Source organism: Oncorhynchus gorbuscha, linkage group LG21, assembly GCF_021184085.1.
Source record: "Oncorhynchus gorbuscha isolate QuinsamMale2020 ecotype Even-year linkage group LG21, OgorEven_v1.0, whole genome shotgun sequence".
Classification (NCBI taxonomy): domain Eukaryota; kingdom Metazoa; phylum Chordata; class Actinopteri; order Salmoniformes; family Salmonidae; genus Oncorhynchus; species Oncorhynchus gorbuscha.
In genome coordinates this window covers 60,309,656-60,329,510 of record NC_060193.1, presented here as the reverse complement: position 1 = coordinate 60,329,510, position 19,855 = coordinate 60,309,656, and the positions used below count along the sequence as shown (strand labels likewise).

Sequence of the window (19,855 nt, the reverse complement as noted above, 5' to 3'; positions counted from 1 at the left end):
GGGATAGGAGTAACTGTTATGGATAAACACATAATGTATACTATGGGGGATAGGAGTAACTGTTATGGAACAACACATAATGTATACTATGGGGGATAGGAGTAACTGTTATGGAACAACACATAATGTATACTATGGGGGATAGGAGTAACTGTTATGGAACAACACATAATGTATACTATGGGGGATAGGAGTAACTGTTATGGAACATCCCATAATGATAATAATATAGCCTCTACTGCATCAGATACTGTCACAGGACTGGTGGTCAGCAGTGTGGCCTGTGAATTTAAAAAGACTCAAAAGTATTAATCAATCAAATGAAAGCAGACAATAAACAGAGACAACTACATTTGTTTTCTTACATATAAATACATTGAAGTAAAAATGACCCCCTCTTTTCCCTCACAATATTTATGTTGAGAACACTTTAATAGCTTTCCACAACTAAACAAATATTATTCTTATGTTCTATTTTCACTGATCCAAATAATGAATACACCCAGTTCTCCCACCCGTGTGGATCTGAGAGCTGGAATTAAATCAAGTATACATTGATGTCCTCTCTTATACACACAAACACCATTGCTGGTATAACCTGGTTTGTGTATAAGAGAGAATTTATGATTTATGAATTCGTCATATTCGGTTGCAAAACGTTTGGTCTGTTGCAAAACGTTTTGCAACGGAAACCGTTCACTCCAAACGGAAAACGTTTTGCAACGAAAACGAGAGTTTCTATTGGAGAAATTCAAGTAGGTCCCTCCCCGTTTTGTTCCGTTTGTTTCCAAGAGTAAACGATAAACTATATATACACGCACACACATTCACTACATTCGCTAACACACACACACAAAGACCGACACAACACAAACACACACTTTTACACTCATAATTTGCTGCTGGTGCTCTGTTCTTTATTCTATTCTTATTATCGATCCTGATGTCTAGTCACTTTACCCTGCCTTCGTGTACACATCTACCTCAGATACCTCGTGCCTCTTCATGTTGATCTGGTACTGGTACTCCCTGTGTATATACTGTAGTTCCATCTTGTGTATTTTATTTTATTCCTCTTGTACTACTTTATTTTTAAACTCTGTGTCGTTGGGAAGGTTTCGTAAGCAAGCATTCCATGGTAAAGTCTACACCAGTTGTATTCGGCCCATGTGACAAATACAATTATATTTGATATTATTTGATTTAAACGGTTTCTTTTTCTAAAACGTTTTTCCAACAGAAACCGACTAATGAATACACCCCTGAAGTTCAATCAAATCCGCAATATATATATGTGTTACTGTCAGAAGATCGGCTTCTTGCACCGCGAGCTGACACTTCCTCCAGCTTTGGCAACATCCGGATTCCAGTCGAGATGGTCATGGCGGAGGGTGCAGCTGTTATGAGGAGGAATCGACCAGGGACTAAAGAAAAGGTACCAGATTTTAGCAACATGGTTTAATTTTAGTGTGTTCAATGCTCATGTCTTGCATTTTTTTTTTACTTGGGCACATTTTGTATCCTTTCCTAGACGGCCCGTTTGTCAGCTGCTAACGTTAGCTTACTTAACTTGTTAATGCTGCTAGTTAGCGAGGCTACATACAGCCAGCTGGCTCGCCAGTCAAAGTCAGGAGCTATAAGATATGGGTTGGTCACAGCTATCAAACGATGCCTGTTTGTATTGTCTGAAGTTATCTGAAAATAGAATATACAGGTAGCTATGTAGGAGCTAACTACCTCGCCCTTAATCATGACTCTCAGTGCCATTAGATTACACATAAATCACTGGATGAATGTGGGAGTTTTGGTAAGAGCCGCGACACTCAGTCTGAACATTAACACGGATAGTTTGCAGTACGATTTTGGAAACATAACGACCTTTCATATCGGCGAGAAATAATGTAAAAACAAACATGTTAAATTGATACACACCTTTAAAAAGTTAAAGTACCACATGAGCATATTTCCATTTTACAACGCTTGTTACGGTACCTGTGCTAATTGGCTATCTCTGCGTGTCAGAACAACTGTGTGTAAACTGAAGACAGGCCACAAACATGTTGTCACTGAAAAACACTGTTCACTGCAACTGTGTTAACAGGTTAAACCAGTGGAGGCTGGTGGGAGGAGCTATATGAGGACCTCATTGGAATGCCATGACAATGAGCCCTTCCTCCTATAGCTCCTCCCAACAGCCTTCACTGGTGTACAGTAAGCTGTATTTTGCATTTGTGAAATAATATGGACGTGACATGAACGTAGAGGGATTTATGGTTCTAGAACTTTACCACAATTGAGAATGGATTTAGATTGAGTATTTGGCTTCCAGAGCCAATTCACCCTTTAAACAGAACATGTAAGGTCCTTGGACTATAAGGAGTAATGTTAGGCTCCTTTAGTCCAATATTGGACTAGTAGCTACCTATTCATTTACCAGACAGAGATATGCTAGCTGGCGAGGTCTTTTTGTCAGCTGAATCAGTGCAGTTAGTTCGCCCTGCTGAGTTTCTTGTGTATGCCCACAGGACTTCTACAACTGGCCCGATGAGTCGTTCGAGGAGATGGACAGCACACTGGCTGTGCAGCAGGTGGGAGTCAGACGTCTCTGTTTTAATGTTTGAAATATCTTACTGTTTTGAGTCATTTGCATATGATGACACCGTGGTTAATTGAAGAAGTCTAATCAGGCATTCTACTAGCTACGTAGCTAGTGCTGATCTGTGTGGGCAGTTCTCTGTAACATTCTCCAGTATGGATGAGCAGTTGCATATAGACAAAATATCAGAGAAACTTTAATCTTTCAAATGTAGACAACAATCAGACTGTTATTCTGCCATTTGAGTTGCTGAGGTAGAATGGCTTAGTCAGGTGATGTATTTAATGCAGTTCTGTTCTGCTTCTAAAGTCTGTGGTTCTTCTCAGTACATCCAACAGAATATCCGTACAGACTGCTCCAACATGGACAAGATCCTGGAGCCCCCAGAGGGTCAGGATGAGGGGGTCTGGAAGTACGAACACCTCAGGTTGTGGCTGCCGTTTACCACTTAGGAGAAAGTCATGTGGACATCCAAAATGTGTACTGGTGCTGAAAACGCATCCTCCTTTTAACATTTGGTCTTGTCTCGTGTCTTCCATTTTTAGGCAGTTCTGTTTGGAGCTGAACGGACTTGCTGTGAAACTACAGGTATGCCCTTACGATGGATCAGCAGGCCTGGGCAACTTCAGTCCTCGGGTCCTGATTGGTGTCACAGTTTTGCCCCAGTCCCAGCTAACACACCTGACTCTAATAATCACCTAATTGTGATCTTCAGTTTAGAATGACATTTGATTAATCAGCTGTGTTTGCTAGGGAAGGAGAAAAGGGGTGACACCAATCAGGCCCTGGAGGACTGGAGTTGCCCAGGCCTGTGACCATAGCTCTTCAGGAAGATCATGTTGAACATCCATTCTTCTCACACTGTTTGTTGGAGTGGTAACGTCCAGTAAGTCTGTTACTAACATGTACTCTGTCTGTTCACAGGGAGAATGCCACCCAGACACATGCACCCAGATGACAGCAACAGAGCAGTGGATCTTCCTCTGTGCTGCACACAAGACTCCCAAAGAGGTAAGGTCCTCTCTGCCCACAGCATTTGTAGAGGCGGATCCCTCATCCAGTTCCTACCCTCTTTCCCTGGTATAAAAATATAATACTAATATAAACCAGTTAGACTTTTATCCAAAGCCACTTAGTCTTAGTGACTTGGTCATGCTTGCATACATTTTCTGTTTTGAAGTAAGAATTTTGTTGGACTGTATTCTCTACATATGACTTATAGACAAACTTGTGACTTGGGTGGCCCCAGTGGGAATCGAACCCATGACGCTTGGCGTTGCAAGCACCATGCTCTACCAACTGAGCCACACAGGACTACATATTACATTACATTTAAGTCATTTAGCAGACGCTCTTATCCAGAGCGACTTACAAATTGGTGCATTCACCTTATGACATCCAGTGGAACAGTCACTTTACAATAGTGCATCTAAATCTTAAAGGGGGGGGGTGAGAGGGACTACAAGATAGTTGTCCTCTGGCACCGAACATTCACCATGCCAGAACTAATAACACCATTATAGTCATTATTGTATCATGGCTGGTACTCAAGCCTGTTGTTGTTGTTTGCTGTCTCCTGCAGTGTCCAGCCATCGACTACACCAGACACACTCTGGACGGAGCCGCCTGCCTCCTCAACAGTAACAAGTACTTCCCTAGCAGGTAACAACTGTTTACCGTGTTCCTATGTCTCCTGTGACTTTTAACTTTCTCATTAACCCCCAGCACCCTTCACACAGAAATTAAGCATTTTTAAAAATGTAACACCATTTTATCCAAATGATCATTCGCATTGTACTGATATATGCAGCTACCTACATTTGCTGTAAGCGTTGTAATAAAGTTGCTGTCTATAGATTGTGACCTGATTTGGTCTCTGTTCTATGGTAGAGTGAGCATTAAAGAGTCCTCAGTAGGGAAACTGGGTTCAGTTTGCCGGCGGATCTACAGGATATTCTCCCACGCTTACTTCCACCATCGTCAGATCTTTGACAAGTATGAGGTAAGCATTTTCTATGACTGTCTTTATTCCTATGAATTGTAATTACACATGTACATACTGTAAAGCACTACCCCTAACCCTAGCCCTAAGGCTGTACATACTGTAAAGCACTAACCCAAAAGCCTAGCCCTAAGGCTGTACTTGCTGTAAAGCACTAACCCAAAGCCTAGCCCTAAGGCTGTACATACTGTAAAGCACTAACCCAAAGCCTAGCCCTAAGGCAGTACATACTGTAAAGCACTAACCCAAAGCCTAGCCCTAAGGCAGTACATACTGTAAAGCACTAACCCAAAGCCTAGCCCTAAGGCAGTACATACTGTAAAGCACTAACCCAAAGCCTAGCCCTAAGGCAGTACATACTGTAAAGCACTAACCCAAAGCCTAGCCCTGAGGCAGTACATACTGTAAAGCACTAACCCAAAGCCTAGCCCTGAGGCTGTACATACTGTAAAGCACTAACCCAAAGCCCTGAGGCTGTACATACTGTAAAGCACTAACCCAAAGCCCTGAGGCTGTACATACTGTAAAGCACTAACCCAAAGCCCTGAGGCTGTACATACTGTAAAGCACTAACCCAAAGCCCTGAGGCTGTACATACTGTAAAGCACTAACCCAAAGCCCTGAGGCTGTACATACTGTAAAGCACTAACCCAAAGCCCTGAGGCTGTACATACTGTAAAGCACTAACCCAAAGCCCTGAGGCTGTACATACTGTAAAGCACTAACCCAAAGCCCTGAGGCTGGGATCCAATCTGATCCCGCGTTGTTGAACGTTCCTGCGGCTGCGGAGGTCACATCCACAGTTAAAGCTGAATATGTCGGCACAATGGGAAATGACCTTAACATTGTGCTACAATGCCTGATCAGATTGAATCCCGTCCTAACTCTTACCCCAACAGGTTTCACATAGATTCAGCTGTGATTGTGATGATACTTGTTGCATTGAACTTAATATAATTTGACTCTGGTGTATTGGTTACCAGTGACTTCAGCTTTTAACTAGCATTGGGTTTAGAAACGTTGTGATTTTATATAGGAAAACTCAAGCGAATGCTCTTGCCCTCTCCAGAACGAGACGTTCCTGTGCCATCGGTTCACGCGCTTCGTGATGAAGTACAACCTGATGTCCAAGGACAACCTGATCGTACCCATCATGGAGGATGAGACGAACCCTAACGAAGCAGAGGGCGAGAGCGACGCCTGAGGACTGGGATCTGAAGAGGATCTGCTACACCCTGCCAAACTATTTCAAACACATGGCTGTCTCACACACCCACCCACAACCACACAATACACTAAAGTACACTAAAATCACCAGTTTTTAAGTAGAATATTTTCAATATTGTATGAACATCCTAATTTAGCTTGTATGTTTCAGAGAACAAGACAATGTTGTGGTTAAATGACTAACCAATATACACTGTGGCCAGTTAATTAGGTACACCCATCTAGTACCGGGTCAAACCCCGCTTTGCCACCAAAACAGCCTGTTGGAAACGTTCCACATGGATGTGGGTCCATGCAGACGGGATGGCATCACGCCGTAGCTACAGATTGGATGGCGGGAACATTGATGCTGCAAACAGCCCGGTCTACCTCATCCCAAAGATGCTCTCTCTATTGGGTTTGGTCAGCAACAATGTTCAGATACGTTCGATCGTTGCTAAATTGATATCAAGGGACCTAACGTGTGCCAGGAAAATGTTCCCCACACCAGTACACCACCGCCACCAGCCTGTACCGTTGACACCAGGTAGGATGGGTAAACACACTCATGCTGCTTACGCCAAAACCTGACTGTCATCAACATGAACCTGGAAACGGGATTCATCAGACCAGGCAAGGTTTTTCCACTCAATTGTCCAGTGTTGGTAATTGCGTTCCCACTAGTGCTTCTTGGTTTTAGCTGATAGGACTGGAACCCCGTGTGGTCGTCTGCTACAATAGCCCATCCGTGACAAGGATTGACGAGTAGTGCGTCCTGAAATGCCGTTCTGCACACCACTGTTGTACTGTGCCGTTAGTGGCCAGCCTGTTAGCCTGCCATTCTCCTTGGACCTCTCATCAACGAGCTGTTTTCACCCACAGAACTGCCGCTGACTGGATGATTTTTGTTTGTCGCACCATTCACAGTAAACTCTAGACACTCGTGCGTGAAAATCCCAGGAGGCCGGCTCTTTCAGAGATATTGGATCCGGTGCGCCTAGCAGACGATCACCACGCTCAAAGTCACTTAGGCCGCTAGTTTGACACATTCTAGCATTCAATCAAACAGTTACTGAATGGCTCGATGCCTGTCTGCCTGCTTTATAGAGCAAGCCACAGCCACGTGACTCACTGTAGGAGCGAATCATTTTGGTGAACAGGGTGGTGTACCTGATAAACTGTGACACCCATTGCTAGTTACTTTATCATGTGCTTTCTGTTTGGTCCTTGGGCAGCGTTTACACAGGCAACCAAATTCTTATGGGCAAAATAATTGCTCTGGTTGGTCAAAAGACTAATTGGTGGCAAAAGATCATAATTGGGCTGTCTGTGTAAATGCAGCCTTTGTTGTGTTCTAGGTGTCAGGAACTCTGGTCTAATGTAGCGCTACAAGTTAATATAACAGGTGTTTAATAAACAGGCTACATTATACAGGTTGATATAACAGGTATTTAATAGTCCTGATATTTCTGACTGTACTGTATATAAAACCACGTCAGTCTTCCATCCTAGATTAAGGAAGTGGAAGGACATGATTAATTGCAGAGTATAACAAAAATGGTTTTTAGGGTTTTATTCCATTAATGGCTGAGGTTAGGATTAGGGGAGGGGAAGCTGATCCTAGATCGGCTGAGGTTAAGGTTAGGGGAGGGGAAGCTGATCCTAGATCTGAGGTTAAGATTAGGGGAGGGGAAGCTGATCCAGAGCCAAGAAAAGACAACATTGGGGAGGGGAAGCTGATAGCCTGTTTACTGGGCCAGAGTTCCTAGATCTTTGACATGGCACAAGGAAGCTGATCCTAGATAGGCTGAGGTTAAGATTAGGGGAGGGGGTGATTAGATCGGCTCATGTCATTTAGGGAGGGGAAGCTGATCCTAGTATTTATTTAAAATAGGGGAAGGCTGATTTGATGTTTTCATTGATCCTAGATTACTATTAATGACAGCTACTCAGAAATGCCTTAGGTTTTCAAAGCTGACAATTATGTTCATTCACTTTCTAGATATTCTTGTCAAATGATGAACTAGGGGAATTACTCAGGCAACACATTGCCGCAGGATAGTGTTTGACTGTGTTGCCATCTTTGACATGGCACAAGGACTGATATCCATTAACTGGTTTCTATACAAATATGGGGGTGTTTTACGTTCATGTCATTTAGGGCAACAATCTCTCACTGTATTTATTTAAAATAAAGGAATTTGATGTGTTCATTATTGGTTAATATTAATGACAGCTACCAGAAATGCCTTAGGTTTTCACAATTATGTCTCATTCATTTCTATATTCTTGTCAAATGATGTTACTCATTGTACATGTGTTTGACTGTGTTGCCTTTTGTCCATGTGATATCCATTCACTGTTTCTTATTAAAATACATTTACAATCAAGTGCCATGTGTTCCTATTGTACATGTGAAGTGCCATGTGTTCCTATTGTACATGTGAAGTGCCATGTGTTCCTATTGTACATGTGAAGTGCCATGTGTTCCTATTGTACATGTGAAGTGCCATGTGTTCCTATTGTACATGTGAAGTGCCATGTGTTCCTATTGTACATGTGAAGTGCCATGTGTTCCTATTGTACATGTGAAGTGCCATGTGTTCCTATTGTACATGTGAAGTGCCATGTGTTCCTATTGTACATGTGAAGTGCCATGTGTTCCTATTGTACATGTGTGACCTGTAGTCTTCACATTTTCACAGCAGTGCAACGTTTTCAAACGGGCTTCCATTTCATCAGTAAGGGTTGTTTCTCTGGGCCCAATGACACACGGACGCATCCATCCTTCTCAAGGGTTCAAACTTTATTCGTACCAACAAGACGACCCACTTCTGAACACAACAAGTCTTAAACATCCCCCCCAATATTCAGAAAGAACAAGGCACAATGTAATGTGCAGAAGAACATCAAAGTAAACATCCAAATGTTAGTGTTCAGAACTATATCCAAAACATACATGCACTGATGTTAAAACATCTTAACTGTAAGGTCAAGACAACTTCGCCTCATTTATAAAAAGGGTAGACGAACAGCATATCTTAACTCTAAAACAATATGACATTTTTTAAAAGACTGTACTTTGGAGCAAAGCATAGTTGATCTGCTCCTCAGATTGAGTAAAGGGATTACAGGAGGTAGAGGTGGAATATCCCCAAACTGAACTTCAAACGTCTAACATTGTAATAAATAGTTCAACATTTATGTATGTTTTAAAAAGCAAGACACATTGACTTGACAATGTGGTGCTATGACAATATGTAAAGAGTAAAACCTGTTTATTCAAATGGAACATTGAGAAATTACAGGCATGCTTGGAATACAACAAAATACTCTTCCTAAAATTGTCATTTCAAATCAAACTTTAATTCTGTTTTATTAGTAACTGACCAAATCAAATTGACCTAAACTGTTATTTTAATGATAAATTAACAGAACATGGGAGCACTTATTTAAGAAATGATTCTGTCATTTCTTTTCTTCTGGCATTGACTTTCACTATGATCAATTCTCAACAAGAAAACAAGTATGTTTCAGAGCAAAACGGCATAACTTTTCAATTATGAACCGTTGTGGAAAAAAATCGATGTTTCTACCCTGATTATATATTTTTACAGGGAAGATAATGAAATGAAAGTGAATCGCAGTTCACACTAAACAAAACCAGACACCTCATAGTACATGCAATCCAGCTATTCAAATAATTATTCTAAAAAATAGGCCTCAATGAAATATGTGATGTCATAAATTCTTTAGTTAAACCTCAACTCTGACACCCATAGCTTATCAGTTATAGAATACAATACAATTTTAACAGAATACATGCATAACCAATGAGGGAGCAGACCAAGACAGGATGCAGGAGAAAAAGTAACCAAACCGTGTAGACCTGAGTGAACCCAGGGTGACTCATGACTGAACCCAGGGTGACTCATGACTGAACCCAGGGTGACTCATGACAGAACCCAGGGTGATTGAAGTTGATGAAGATGAGGCGAATAATTTACAGGCAGGAAAGAGCGGCAAAAAGAGCTTGCCGTGTTGACCTTCCAATCTTGAAATGTCCCAGCCGTCACACAAAGCCGACGAAAGACCATGTGAATCTGTTTGACTGATGTTCATTGTACTTTATTTGTGGTCCCAGTCCAGTGGACAGAGTTATTTTGATGTTACCCCTCATCTGGAGGGCACATTGTTTTTAGAGACTCACAATCACAGCTAAATCTATATGAAACAGCTCTTGAAAACATGAGATACATAAAAATGCTAAATGTATAAAATAATCTCCTGGTTATGTATTTAACTCTCTAGGGATCTATTTGCACTCCTCTGTGACAGCAGCCTAATTATTTTAAAATACATTTTCCAACATGTATTGCAGTCACATTATAAAGACAGTAATCTTGACTATTCTAATATCAAAGAGATAAAACATGCTCAATGGCAGATAGAGAGCTTTTATTTAGAACTAATATTGGCAGTAATCTTTGTTAAGACTTTTTTTTGCTTTGCGTTAAGAGCTAATTTGAAAAAGAAAACGTGTGATTGGCCAATAGGCCAATATAAAGCAGTATCAGGAAATAGCTCCCTTTTGCTTCTATACTCTGAACGATTACATGGCAAAAGTTTGACACAAATGCCAATTGAGGAACATTCTTGTTACAAAAGATCGTTTAGCTTAACTTTAAGCTCAATCGTGCATTGGGTTATTTATGAAACAGTTCAACAGTACAATGCAGTACCAGGAGCTAGTTATCCCTCCCTGAGTCGTGGGAAAAACACCAGAGGAAGCTATGCACCTTTTCAGTCCAGAAGTGATAGAACGAGCACTTACATCATAGTGCTTACAGTACTTTTTAGTAGCTAAAATGATTCATATTCTCAATATTCTATTAAATTATAGTAAACAGATGAACATTCAGCGAGCACATAGTTGTCTGGACTGAATAATATGATGCGTGTGAAGGGTTGGAGGAGACAGGGTCATGGAGAGATTGAGAAGCGGGTGGAGAGATAGAGAAGTGGGTCTTTCTGCCTGAGGAGATGGGCGTTTCATTGGCTGAAAGGAAACGTGGATATACTCTACTTGAGTGGTTCGGTGGCGGGCGGAGGGGAGGGGTCAGTGGTGATTTCTGGGCGGTACTCCTTGCGCAGGTGGGCGTAGTGCGGGTTGCGGCCGTACCTGGGCTTCAGGCTGACCGGCGAGGAGGGGTAACCTCGCCTCATGGCGTGGAACTTCTGTTCCTAGATGGGGAACGTAACAGACACAACACATGACAATCCTTCTCCAACAATCATTCAACACAACAGACCAATAGAGATGATTCTCTAGCATGCCTTATCATATGATGTCATAATAAGTTTATACTGGTATTATAACGGGTACCTTTCCTGGTTCTTGCTGTATCATCACAGGTGTCATCCCCCCTGGACTTTGTGGGTAGTATGATAACGTGTGATTGTAGGCTGGTTGCACCATGTGGTCGATGAACTGCTGCTATGGTAGAACAAGTAAGCACTGAGTACGGTTTTATACATCAACTGTCACCTAATGCTAACGCTATGAAGTAGCATATGGGAAATAGTACACTGACCGAGGGAACTACAAAATGGTTGTGTTCAGTAGGTCGTACTGTGGCAAAACATTTTGAAACAGTCAATACAAATGTGCCTTTCTTATTGGACCATGGTAGTTTTTTTTCTCAGTTTTGAGCGTAATGAACAGGACCCAGGTCAGGATGTTATCAACCTCTGGGATGGGGGCCTCTATGAGGGGCATGGCAGGCTGGACACAGCCCCCGTCGCTGGGCTGCTCCATGGGCTGGTACAGGAGCTCAGAGGGCTGCATGTACAACACTGGGCTGGAGGGCACTGGAGACTGACACACACACAATTAGTTGACATTTAGGATCCACCTTGCCTCTGATAAAAACCCACTCACAAACATAGAGGTGAAGAGCACAGAAGCCCATCTCCTTCCCTTACCTGAGGAACGTTCCATTGCAGGTGACTAGGGTGACACTGTGTAGGGGCCTGAAGGACACAGAGTATAGGAAACAGATCAGTACCCAGGAGTACACCAGCTTTCTCCTGGGATAACACCTCAATACCATTACATCTGAACAGCTGACTGGGCTGTCATTGGCTGAGGTACCAGTATTTACAATGGATGTCTTATGATGCTGTACTGGTGACTACGGTTAGCCTGGTCCCAGATCTGTTTGTGCTGTCTTGCCAACTCCTATGGTCATGGACAACATTGCCTATAGAACACAAACAGATCTGGGATCAGGCTGGTCAGCTAAGCTGTAATGGTGGTGGTGAGACGATCCAGGACAGTCTGCTCTGACCTGGTAGTGATGGTAGGCTGGCTGCTGGTAGATGGGTGGAGGCTGGTGGGTCAGCATGACTGGAGAGCCAGGCACTGAGCGGGACTACAAGGACACAGACACACATGTAATGCGGGACACCAGCCATGTACGAAATAACATTTATATTTACGCCAAAAAAAGCAAATGTACAATAACTTAAGATTTTATCAAATGCAATGAATTGTATAAAATGACTAAAACACTGTAGTATGTGGTGTCTGTTTCCTGGATGAAACATGATCAGTAGTCTCTCTATGATTCTCACATGTTGCTGTGTGTTCAAATCAAATCTTCATGTAGAATGCACATTTCATTCACCACCAGGGAAGATGTGGCCTGAGCACATGGCTGAGTGAAGGATAGGACTCACGGGCCAGTGGTAGGGGGCGGAGGGGCTCATCTCTGGGGTGTGGAAGTAAGCCACTCCGTTGTGGTAGGTGTAGGGGTACCCTGTAGGGGTGGTGAGGTACATGGTTCCACAGGGGGTGGGTATCATGGCAGGAGTATGGCTGGACACAGAGAAGCTGTTTGCTGAGTGGAGGAGGAAGGAGGCACAAGTCAACCTTCAAGGTTATGTACAAAGGCAAATGTTGTCGACACTCAATCCCAGGTGATGATTCAGAATTTTAAAGCCAACAAGTGCAAGAGCACATTAGTCCCCACCCACCACGATCAAGATAAGACCATATATGGTATGATTGTTCAAATGTTCAATGATGCATTACAAACGTGTTGAAAAAGTCATTTCCACCACTATGTAATGCTACTGCTTCAGCTGTCACTCATCTACAGCATGGGAAGACAACCCTGTTTCTGAGGTGCTGCAGGTACTGCAGGATTCTGTTCAATCTAGGCACCACACCTGACCAAATGAGCTAATTGATCAGTTCAGTGACTGCCTAAATTCAACACACCTGGTCTTCCAGGTCGGTTAAAGCACTTCTGGACCAGGGTGGCCTACCCCGGCTCTACGGGGCTCTGTTACTTACGGTGACCTCCCACTTGCTGCTTGCGCACGGCCTGGCCGATGTTGAGCCTCTTGTCCCGGAAGCACAGTCTGTCAGCCTGGGGATGTGGTGGTGGCAGAGGGACAGGGGGTATCCAGTACAGATTGAGACAGATCACTTTACACTGAACATAAACTACCTATGACCATGTCTTTACTGGTGATGGACTGAGCTAAACCTAATGTGTATTTGAGCTGCTGTCCTCTAGAAGGAGATATAAGGTTTGTATCGTATCGTCTCTATCCCATATCTGTAGTAGAGGTCGACCTCTAATCTGTACATATGTATATATGTATATTGGCTCTACACTCTTAGAAAAAAAGGGTTCTTCGGCTATGCTCATAGGGGAACCGTTTTGGATTCCACGTGGAACCCTTTCCACAGAGGGTTCTACATGTAACCAAAAATAATTATACCTGGAACCAAAAAGGGTTCTCCTATGGGGACTGCCGAAGAACCCATTTGGAACCCTTTTTGTCAAAGAATGTACTTTTAGTTACTCACATCATGAAGGATTCTCTCTGTATCCTCCTGGGTCTCAAAGGTGACAAAGCCATATCTGTGGGACGGACACAAACACAAGGCAATGATACAGTGTCCCTGGATTACATTTCCATTGTCATACTTTAGTTAATAAACATCATTGCAGGTGTCATCCAGTCTGCGGGGGCAGAACATCTACAGTTTAACTGAACTCACCCTTTTGACACCCCAGCACGGTCAATCACTATCTTCACCTCCTTCACTGCTCCATGCTGGGAGAAGAAGCGTCTCAGGTCGCTCTCATTGGTCTACACACAAAAATAACACACCATTTTCATGGTCCAGTAACATGCAGCAGCAAAAAGGTCAAGTTAGGTCTCAAACCCGAAACCAGGAGGCCCCATGAAAGTAAAGAAAGAGACAAAAGTCACCTTGAAATCAATGCCTCCCACAAAGATGCGGTTAGGGATGATGGTGCCAAAGCGGGGGGCATGGTGAGAGGGAGAGGTGTCGTTGCTGGGGTCATGAGACACTGGAGCAGGAGGAGGAGAGGGAGTGCTGGTCTGCGTGCAGATTGAGATTAGCTTGAAACAGAACAAGAGCATCACTGGATTGGCCATCCTCACCAATGCTGAGAAATTCTGATAATGTAGCAAAAATGATCTATTTTACAAAGCAATATCGTTTGATATCTTTAAGACAAAGGGTATGTCGTAAGCCTTTGATCTTTCAAAACAAACTGTCTCTACAACTGTATTCTTGGGGACAACTGCGGCTTGAAAAGAGGTTGTCTTTGTAGATGCACTTTTGTTTTGTCTAGAGCTGGGAATAACTAGCCAACCCTGAGTGACCTTTCGCTTTCTAAAGCCTATAATATGGACAATGCTAGGCTAAGGTTTAGGAGAGAGACCGTAGCTAGTTAGCTAGCTAAAAGCTAACAAGAGTCAGCCAAACACATTTTCGATCGGGATAAAACATGCAAGATCAATCACCATTTACCAATAAACGAGTTACAACATAATTTACTCTGGTTTGGAGTACATTATCTACATCAAGCGACATGTAACTGAACATAAATAACGCCAGTTAACATAACTTATCTAGCTAGCTATCTAAACTAAAGACCTTGCTAACTTTATGCACTGGAAGCTGACATTAGTGATAGCTAGACAATATCGTTAGCATTCAAGAGTGACATTTTAACTCGCTGGTTATATGACATTAATTTATATAATTGTAGTACCATTGTTACATGAATCACAATTAAATATCCCGACACACAAACACAACACTTATCTGTTTAGCTACTTCGCTAAACACACATATATATATCTAAAAAGCTAGCCAGCTAAGATTAATATGTTGTAAAAAAATATATTTTTACAACATATTCATCTTAGCAAGATGACAAGTAAAGTTATTACGCTGGTGAAAGGAAACTTACGGTTATTTCGTTCTCCATCGTAGACACGGTCAAGTAAAGTGGAAACAAAATAATTCAGCAAGACAATGTGAGCTCAGGTTAAAACACCTTGCAAAAGGAGGTGCACACAGCCAGACAGACACAGCCGAGCCTGAATCCTCAACACCAGTCTGTCTGTCTGCAGTATGAACGACGGGAACATCTCTGGCGTTGACCAGATTGGGCTCGTCCTAAACCACTCATATTCATAGGTGGCCTACACGGGTTACATTTCTATTGTTATAGTTGTATTTTAACCAGAGAAACATGTATCTATAGATTATTGTTAGTTTGTTTCCATGTGCCAACGGTAGGAAACTTTAGAGCAGTCTAGCAGGTTAGCTAGCTAGTTTAATTGGGTTTTATTTCCCGCTCTTCCAGGCGCTGCCGCCCTCAACTTGTCCAGGTGGCGCTTTCCCAGTCCACGATGACCACGTTGATGGCGGGAGAAAAGCCCTTTTATGAAAACAGTTTTTATTGAACAATTTCAGTTCATTCCTACATTAATTTACAATAAGTGTGCATGAATGAACATGGTAATTATCGTATTATTAACATTTTGGCACAAATAATCTACAAAGAAAACTATCGCCCGAGTCTGTATGGTTGGTACCGGGTTCTGTCTTGCCTGGTTGCCATTTTTTTTACGTTCAACTCCTTGTACTTCATATTCACATGACTTGGAGTACAAGGACTGGAATGTCAGCTAAACAGACTGGCAACCGACATTCTTTAGGTCCTTACATTACATAGGCCTATTGAAAGCATTGAATTGATTTTGTGTGCAAGCATCCAATATTGCTATTAGTGCCTAATATGTTGCAGGTGTTGTGCAGTAAGGTACAAGCGTATAGGTGCTATTATTGGTTGCTTTCCCCTGCTCAAACTCTGCATGCATAAACCAATGGTTGCCTTCCCTGCTCAAACTCTGCATGCATAAACCAACGGTTGCCTTCCCCTGCTCAAACGCTGCATGCATAAACCAACGGTTTCCTTCCCTGCTCAAACGCTGCATGCATAAACCAACGGTTGCCTTCCCTGCTCAAACGCTGCATGCATAAACCAACGGTTGCCTTCCCTGCTCAAACGCTGCATGCATAAACCAACGGTTGCCTTCCCTGCTCAAACGCTGCATGCATAAACCAACGGTTGCCTTCCCTGCTCAAACGCTGCATGCATAAACCAACGGTTGCCTTCCCTGTCATCAACTGTGCAGTTTTGCACCAAAATGGTAAAACATAAGATGTGGTTAGTTGATACATAAAATACCTATCCGGCGTTATAACATCTGGCTACGTGTCAGCGAGGTCAGAGCAGAGGAACACAACCTTGTTTTGTCCTGTTCCCTGGCCTATCAGAACGTCACACCTGTTCACGCTGCTGGTGCTCGGCTTACCTACCTGGGAGCATTGAGGTCCAGAGAGGCTGGAGGGTGAACCGTGCATTTCTCCACGGTCCTGGGAGAGACAGGGTTCAGTGCCATGAAAGAAAGAGACACTGTGAGAACTCTGTCGCCAGGCTTGTCTGTGCTGCACTTACCAGGACGGTATCGTTTAACCGTGAACTGTGGGCCATGAGCAGCGCCATCCACCCTCTCCTGCCCCATATCTCTCATTCAGGGTTGCTTTGCTTATTGCAGTCCCTCCTTTTACTTTATCCTTCTCTAGCCCAGACCAATGAAACAGTTATAGTATATACACTCTGTCTTGGCTAGACACGGAGTATACAAAACATTAGGAACACCTGCTGTTTCCATGACACAGGCCGACCAGGTGAATCCTGGTGAAAGCTATGATCCCTTGTTGATGTCACTTGTTTAATCCACTTCAATCAGTTTAGATGAAGGGGAGGAGACAGGTTAAAGAAAGATTTTTAAGCCTTGAGACAATTAAGACATGAATTGTGTATGTGTGCCATTCAGAGGGTGAATGGGCAAGACAAAATATTTAAGTGCCCTTGAACAGACTATAGTAATAAGTGCCAGGCGCACCAGTTTGTGTCAAGAGCTGCAACACTGCTGGGTTTTTCACGCTCAACAGTTTCCTGTCTGTATCAAGAATGGTCCACCTGCCAATGTGACACAATTGTGGGAAGCATTGGAGTCAACATGGGCCAGCATCCCTGGGGAACGCTTTTGACACCTTGCCCTGACACCTTGTCCATGCCCTGACAAATTGGGGCTGTTCTGAGTGCAAACTCAATTTTAGGAAGGTGTTCGTAATGTTTGGTAATACTCAGTGCATATCCTTCCTGGTTTGGTCAGTCTTATGGCCAGTATGCAATATACTGACTATATGTCTCCAGAATAATATAGGCCTGAATAAATATTTATGCAATATTCAAGTCACAAGAGGGCAATGTTTCCCTCTGAATTTGTGCTGGTTAGGCCAAAACATAGCCTGCCTGTCTACTACAACATGTCATGAACTGGGTTTGCTTGACATTTCTAATCCAGAGAACGGTAAAGCATGTTGTAGGTCTAGTATGTAATGAGATGTTTAGAGAACTTTTCATTTGATAACTGTGTTCTATCAGGCAATATGACTCATAACAGCTTCATCCACCACCAGGATAGGTTCAGGCCTATCGCTGGGAGGGTTAGGCCTATAGGATGTGTCTGTCTGACTCCTAGGCAGGGGGACAAAGTACCTGACAGACTCAGCTCCTAATGCAGATGAACATCTGGGGCAGTATTTCCCGAGCCTGACACACCTGATTTAAAGGTGTGATGATGAGTTGATTAGTGGAATCAGGCGTGTAGTACTGGGGCAAAAACATGGCCTCCTCAGCCTGACAGGGCTGCATGCGGAAAGGAGTCTCCATCAAATACAGTTGTATTTGTCACATGCTATGTAAACAACAGGTGTAGACTAATAATACAATATTTAACTTACGGGCCGTTCCGAACAATGCATAGAGAAAAATAATAGAAAAATAATAACGCAAGGAATAAATACACAATGAGTACCAATAACTTGGCTATATACATGGGGTACCAGTACTGGGTCGATGTGCAGGGGTACAGTCAGGTTACAGGCAGCCATGTAGACCCCTTTTAACTCTGTCAGGGTTGACATGTAGCCATGTAGCCTCTTTAAACTCAGTCAGGGTTGACATGTAGCCATGTAGCCTCTTTAAACTCAGTTAGGGTTGACATGTAGCCATGTAGCCTCTTTAAACTAGCCAGCCTCTTTAAACTCAGGGTTGACATGTAGCCATGTAGCCTCTTTAAACTCAGTCAGGGTTGACATGTAGCCATGTAGCCTCTTTAAACTCAGCATGTAGCCATGTAGCCTCTTTAAACTCAGTCAGGGTTGACATGTAGCCATGTAGCCTCTTTAAACTCAGTCAGGTTTGACATGTAGCCATGTAGCCTCTTTTAACTCAGTCAGGGTTGCCATGTAGTCTCTTTAAACTCAGTCAGGTTTGACATGTAGCCATGTAGCCTCTTTAAACTCAGTCAGGGTTGCCATGTAGCCTCTTTTAACTCAGTCAGGGTTGCCATGTAGTCTCTTTAAACTCAGTCAGGTTTGACATGTAGCCTCTTTAAACTCAGTCAGGGTTGACATGTAGCCATGTAGCCTCTTTAAACTCAGTTAGGGTTGACATGTAGCCATGTAGCCTCTTTAAACTCAGTCAGGGTTGACATGTAGCCATGTAGCCTCTTTAAACTCAGTCAGGGTTGACATGTAGCCATGTAGCCTCTTTAAACTCAGTCAGGGTTGACATGTAGCCATGTAGCCTCTTTAAACTCAGTCAGGTTTGACATGTAGCCATGTAGCCTCTTTTAACTCAGTCAGGGTTGCCATGTAGTCTCTTTAAACTCAGTCAGGTTTGACATGTAGCCATGTAGCCTCTTTAAACTCAGTCAGGGTTGCCATGTAGCCTCTTTTAACTCAGTCAGGGTTGCCATGTAGTCTCTTTAAACTCAGTCAGGTTTGACATGTAGCCTCTTTAAACTCAGTCAGGGTTGACATGTAGCCATGTAGCCTCTGTTTAACTCAGTCAGGTTTGACATGTAGCCTTTTTTAACTCAGGTGTGTGCTTTAGAGTGAGAAAAAGATTCCACTCTTCAAGTTCCCCTGCACCTTCTTCAGTATTTTTGACTATTAACAAGCTGTGACAACAACAGAACACCGACCTGCTGAACTTATAACAGCAAGTCACCACCCTAGACGATGTAGTGCCTCTCCCTGAGTCCCATTGAGCTATGTTTGATTTACAGGAGTATTTCTGTTTCTGCGCCCAGATATCTAACTGATTACTTTCCTCGTGTTAGGGGTGCACATAATCACAGCACCAGATCAGGTGTTGTTAATGTGTGCTTATACAGGTTCAGGAGTAATGCTGACGATTTTCTAGTTATATGTGTATTTTCAAGTTATATGTGCGCTTGTTTTTTTTAAATGGTTGAATCAACAAACTAAACTAAAAGTTTCTCTCCTTAAGTCAAATTGGGCCAGGTAGTGTTAGCCGGAGAGAGACAGTGGAGGGGAGAATGGGTGGGCGGCCAATTAGCGGCGCAGGTAGCAAGAGCCTCGTTGAAGACAGGGCTGATTCAGGTGGTGCAGTCGGAGCACTTTGTTAATAAAGCTAGTACATGTAATTTGGACGCTCTGTCCCACACTACACCACTCGACGCTGTGCTGATCCTCAAAAAGCCACTTTGTCTCTGATTATAGGCCTCGTGCAGCTATAATTTCTCTCAGATTGAAGTCAGATCACTCT

At 43.0% G+C, this 19,855-nt stretch overlaps 2 protein-coding genes and 1 non-coding gene across 5 annotated transcripts; 1 reads left to right on the top strand and 2 right to left on the bottom strand.

Moving 5' to 3' along the window:
* The first annotated feature begins 1,283 nt into the window (after positions 1 to 1,283).
* LOC124008347 (MOB-like protein phocein) lies at positions 1,284 to 7,460 on the top strand. Its single transcript, XM_046319543.1, has 8 exons — positions 1,284 to 1,435; positions 2,526 to 2,588; positions 2,923 to 3,023; positions 3,142 to 3,184; positions 3,521 to 3,607; positions 4,179 to 4,258; positions 4,487 to 4,598; positions 5,668 to 7,460. The coding sequence occupies exons 1-8, from the start codon at positions 1,376 to 1,378 to the stop codon at positions 5,800 to 5,802; spliced, it is 681 nt and encodes a 226-aa protein (XP_046175499.1). The 5' UTR covers positions 1,284 to 1,375; the 3' UTR covers positions 5,803 to 7,460.
* Positions 3,837 to 3,912, bottom strand: trnaa-ugc. Its single transcript has one exon. It is a non-coding gene; the product is annotated as a tRNA-Ala (tRNA).
* Positions 7,461 to 8,589: 1,129 nt separating the features above from the next.
* LOC124008346 (protein boule-like) lies at positions 8,590 to 15,263 on the bottom strand. 3 transcript variants are annotated; one of them, XM_046319540.1, is made up of 11 exons: positions 15,110 to 15,263; positions 14,097 to 14,249; positions 13,882 to 13,973; positions 13,687 to 13,741; positions 13,165 to 13,240; positions 12,546 to 12,706; positions 12,155 to 12,238; positions 11,790 to 11,837; positions 11,554 to 11,682; positions 11,191 to 11,301; positions 8,590 to 11,048 (listed from the first exon to the last, which is right to left on the bottom strand). In XM_046319540.1, exons 1-11 carry the CDS (start codon positions 15,125 to 15,127, stop codon positions 10,887 to 10,889), a joined length of 1,089 nt encoding a protein of 362 aa, XP_046175496.1. In that variant the 5' UTR covers positions 15,128 to 15,263; the 3' UTR covers positions 8,590 to 10,886. The 3 variants fall into 3 exon arrangements, with proteins under 3 accessions (XP_046175496.1, XP_046175497.1, XP_046175498.1); XM_046319541.1 differs by having other exon boundaries at positions 11,191 to 11,298; XM_046319542.1 differs by having other exon boundaries at positions 14,097 to 14,228.
* Positions 15,264 to 19,855: the final 4,592 nt, after the last annotated feature.

Bases quoted from the DNA above. Each gene is read 5' to 3' on its own strand.
- LOC124008347 (XM_046319543.1), top strand. From the start codon at position 1,376: ATGGTCATGGCGGAGGGTGCAGCTGTTATGAGGAGGAATCGACCAGGG. The intron at 1,436-2,525 runs GTACCAGATTTT...GTATGCCCACAG, and splicing joins GACCAGGGACTAAAGAAAAG to GACTTCTACAACTGGCCCGA. The intron at 3,608-4,178 runs GTAAGGTCCTCT...TGTCTCCTGCAG, and splicing joins CACACAAGACTCCCAAAGAG to TGTCCAGCCATCGACTACAC.
- LOC124008346 (XM_046319540.1), bottom strand. The intron at 11,838-12,154 runs GTCAGAGCAGAC...TGTGTCCTTCAG, and splicing joins CAGCCTACCATCACTACCAG to GCCCCTACACAGTGTCACCC. The intron at 11,302-11,553 runs GTTGATAACATC...GTTCTACCATAG, and splicing joins TAGAGGCCCCCATCCCAGAG to CAGCAGTTCATCGACCACAT.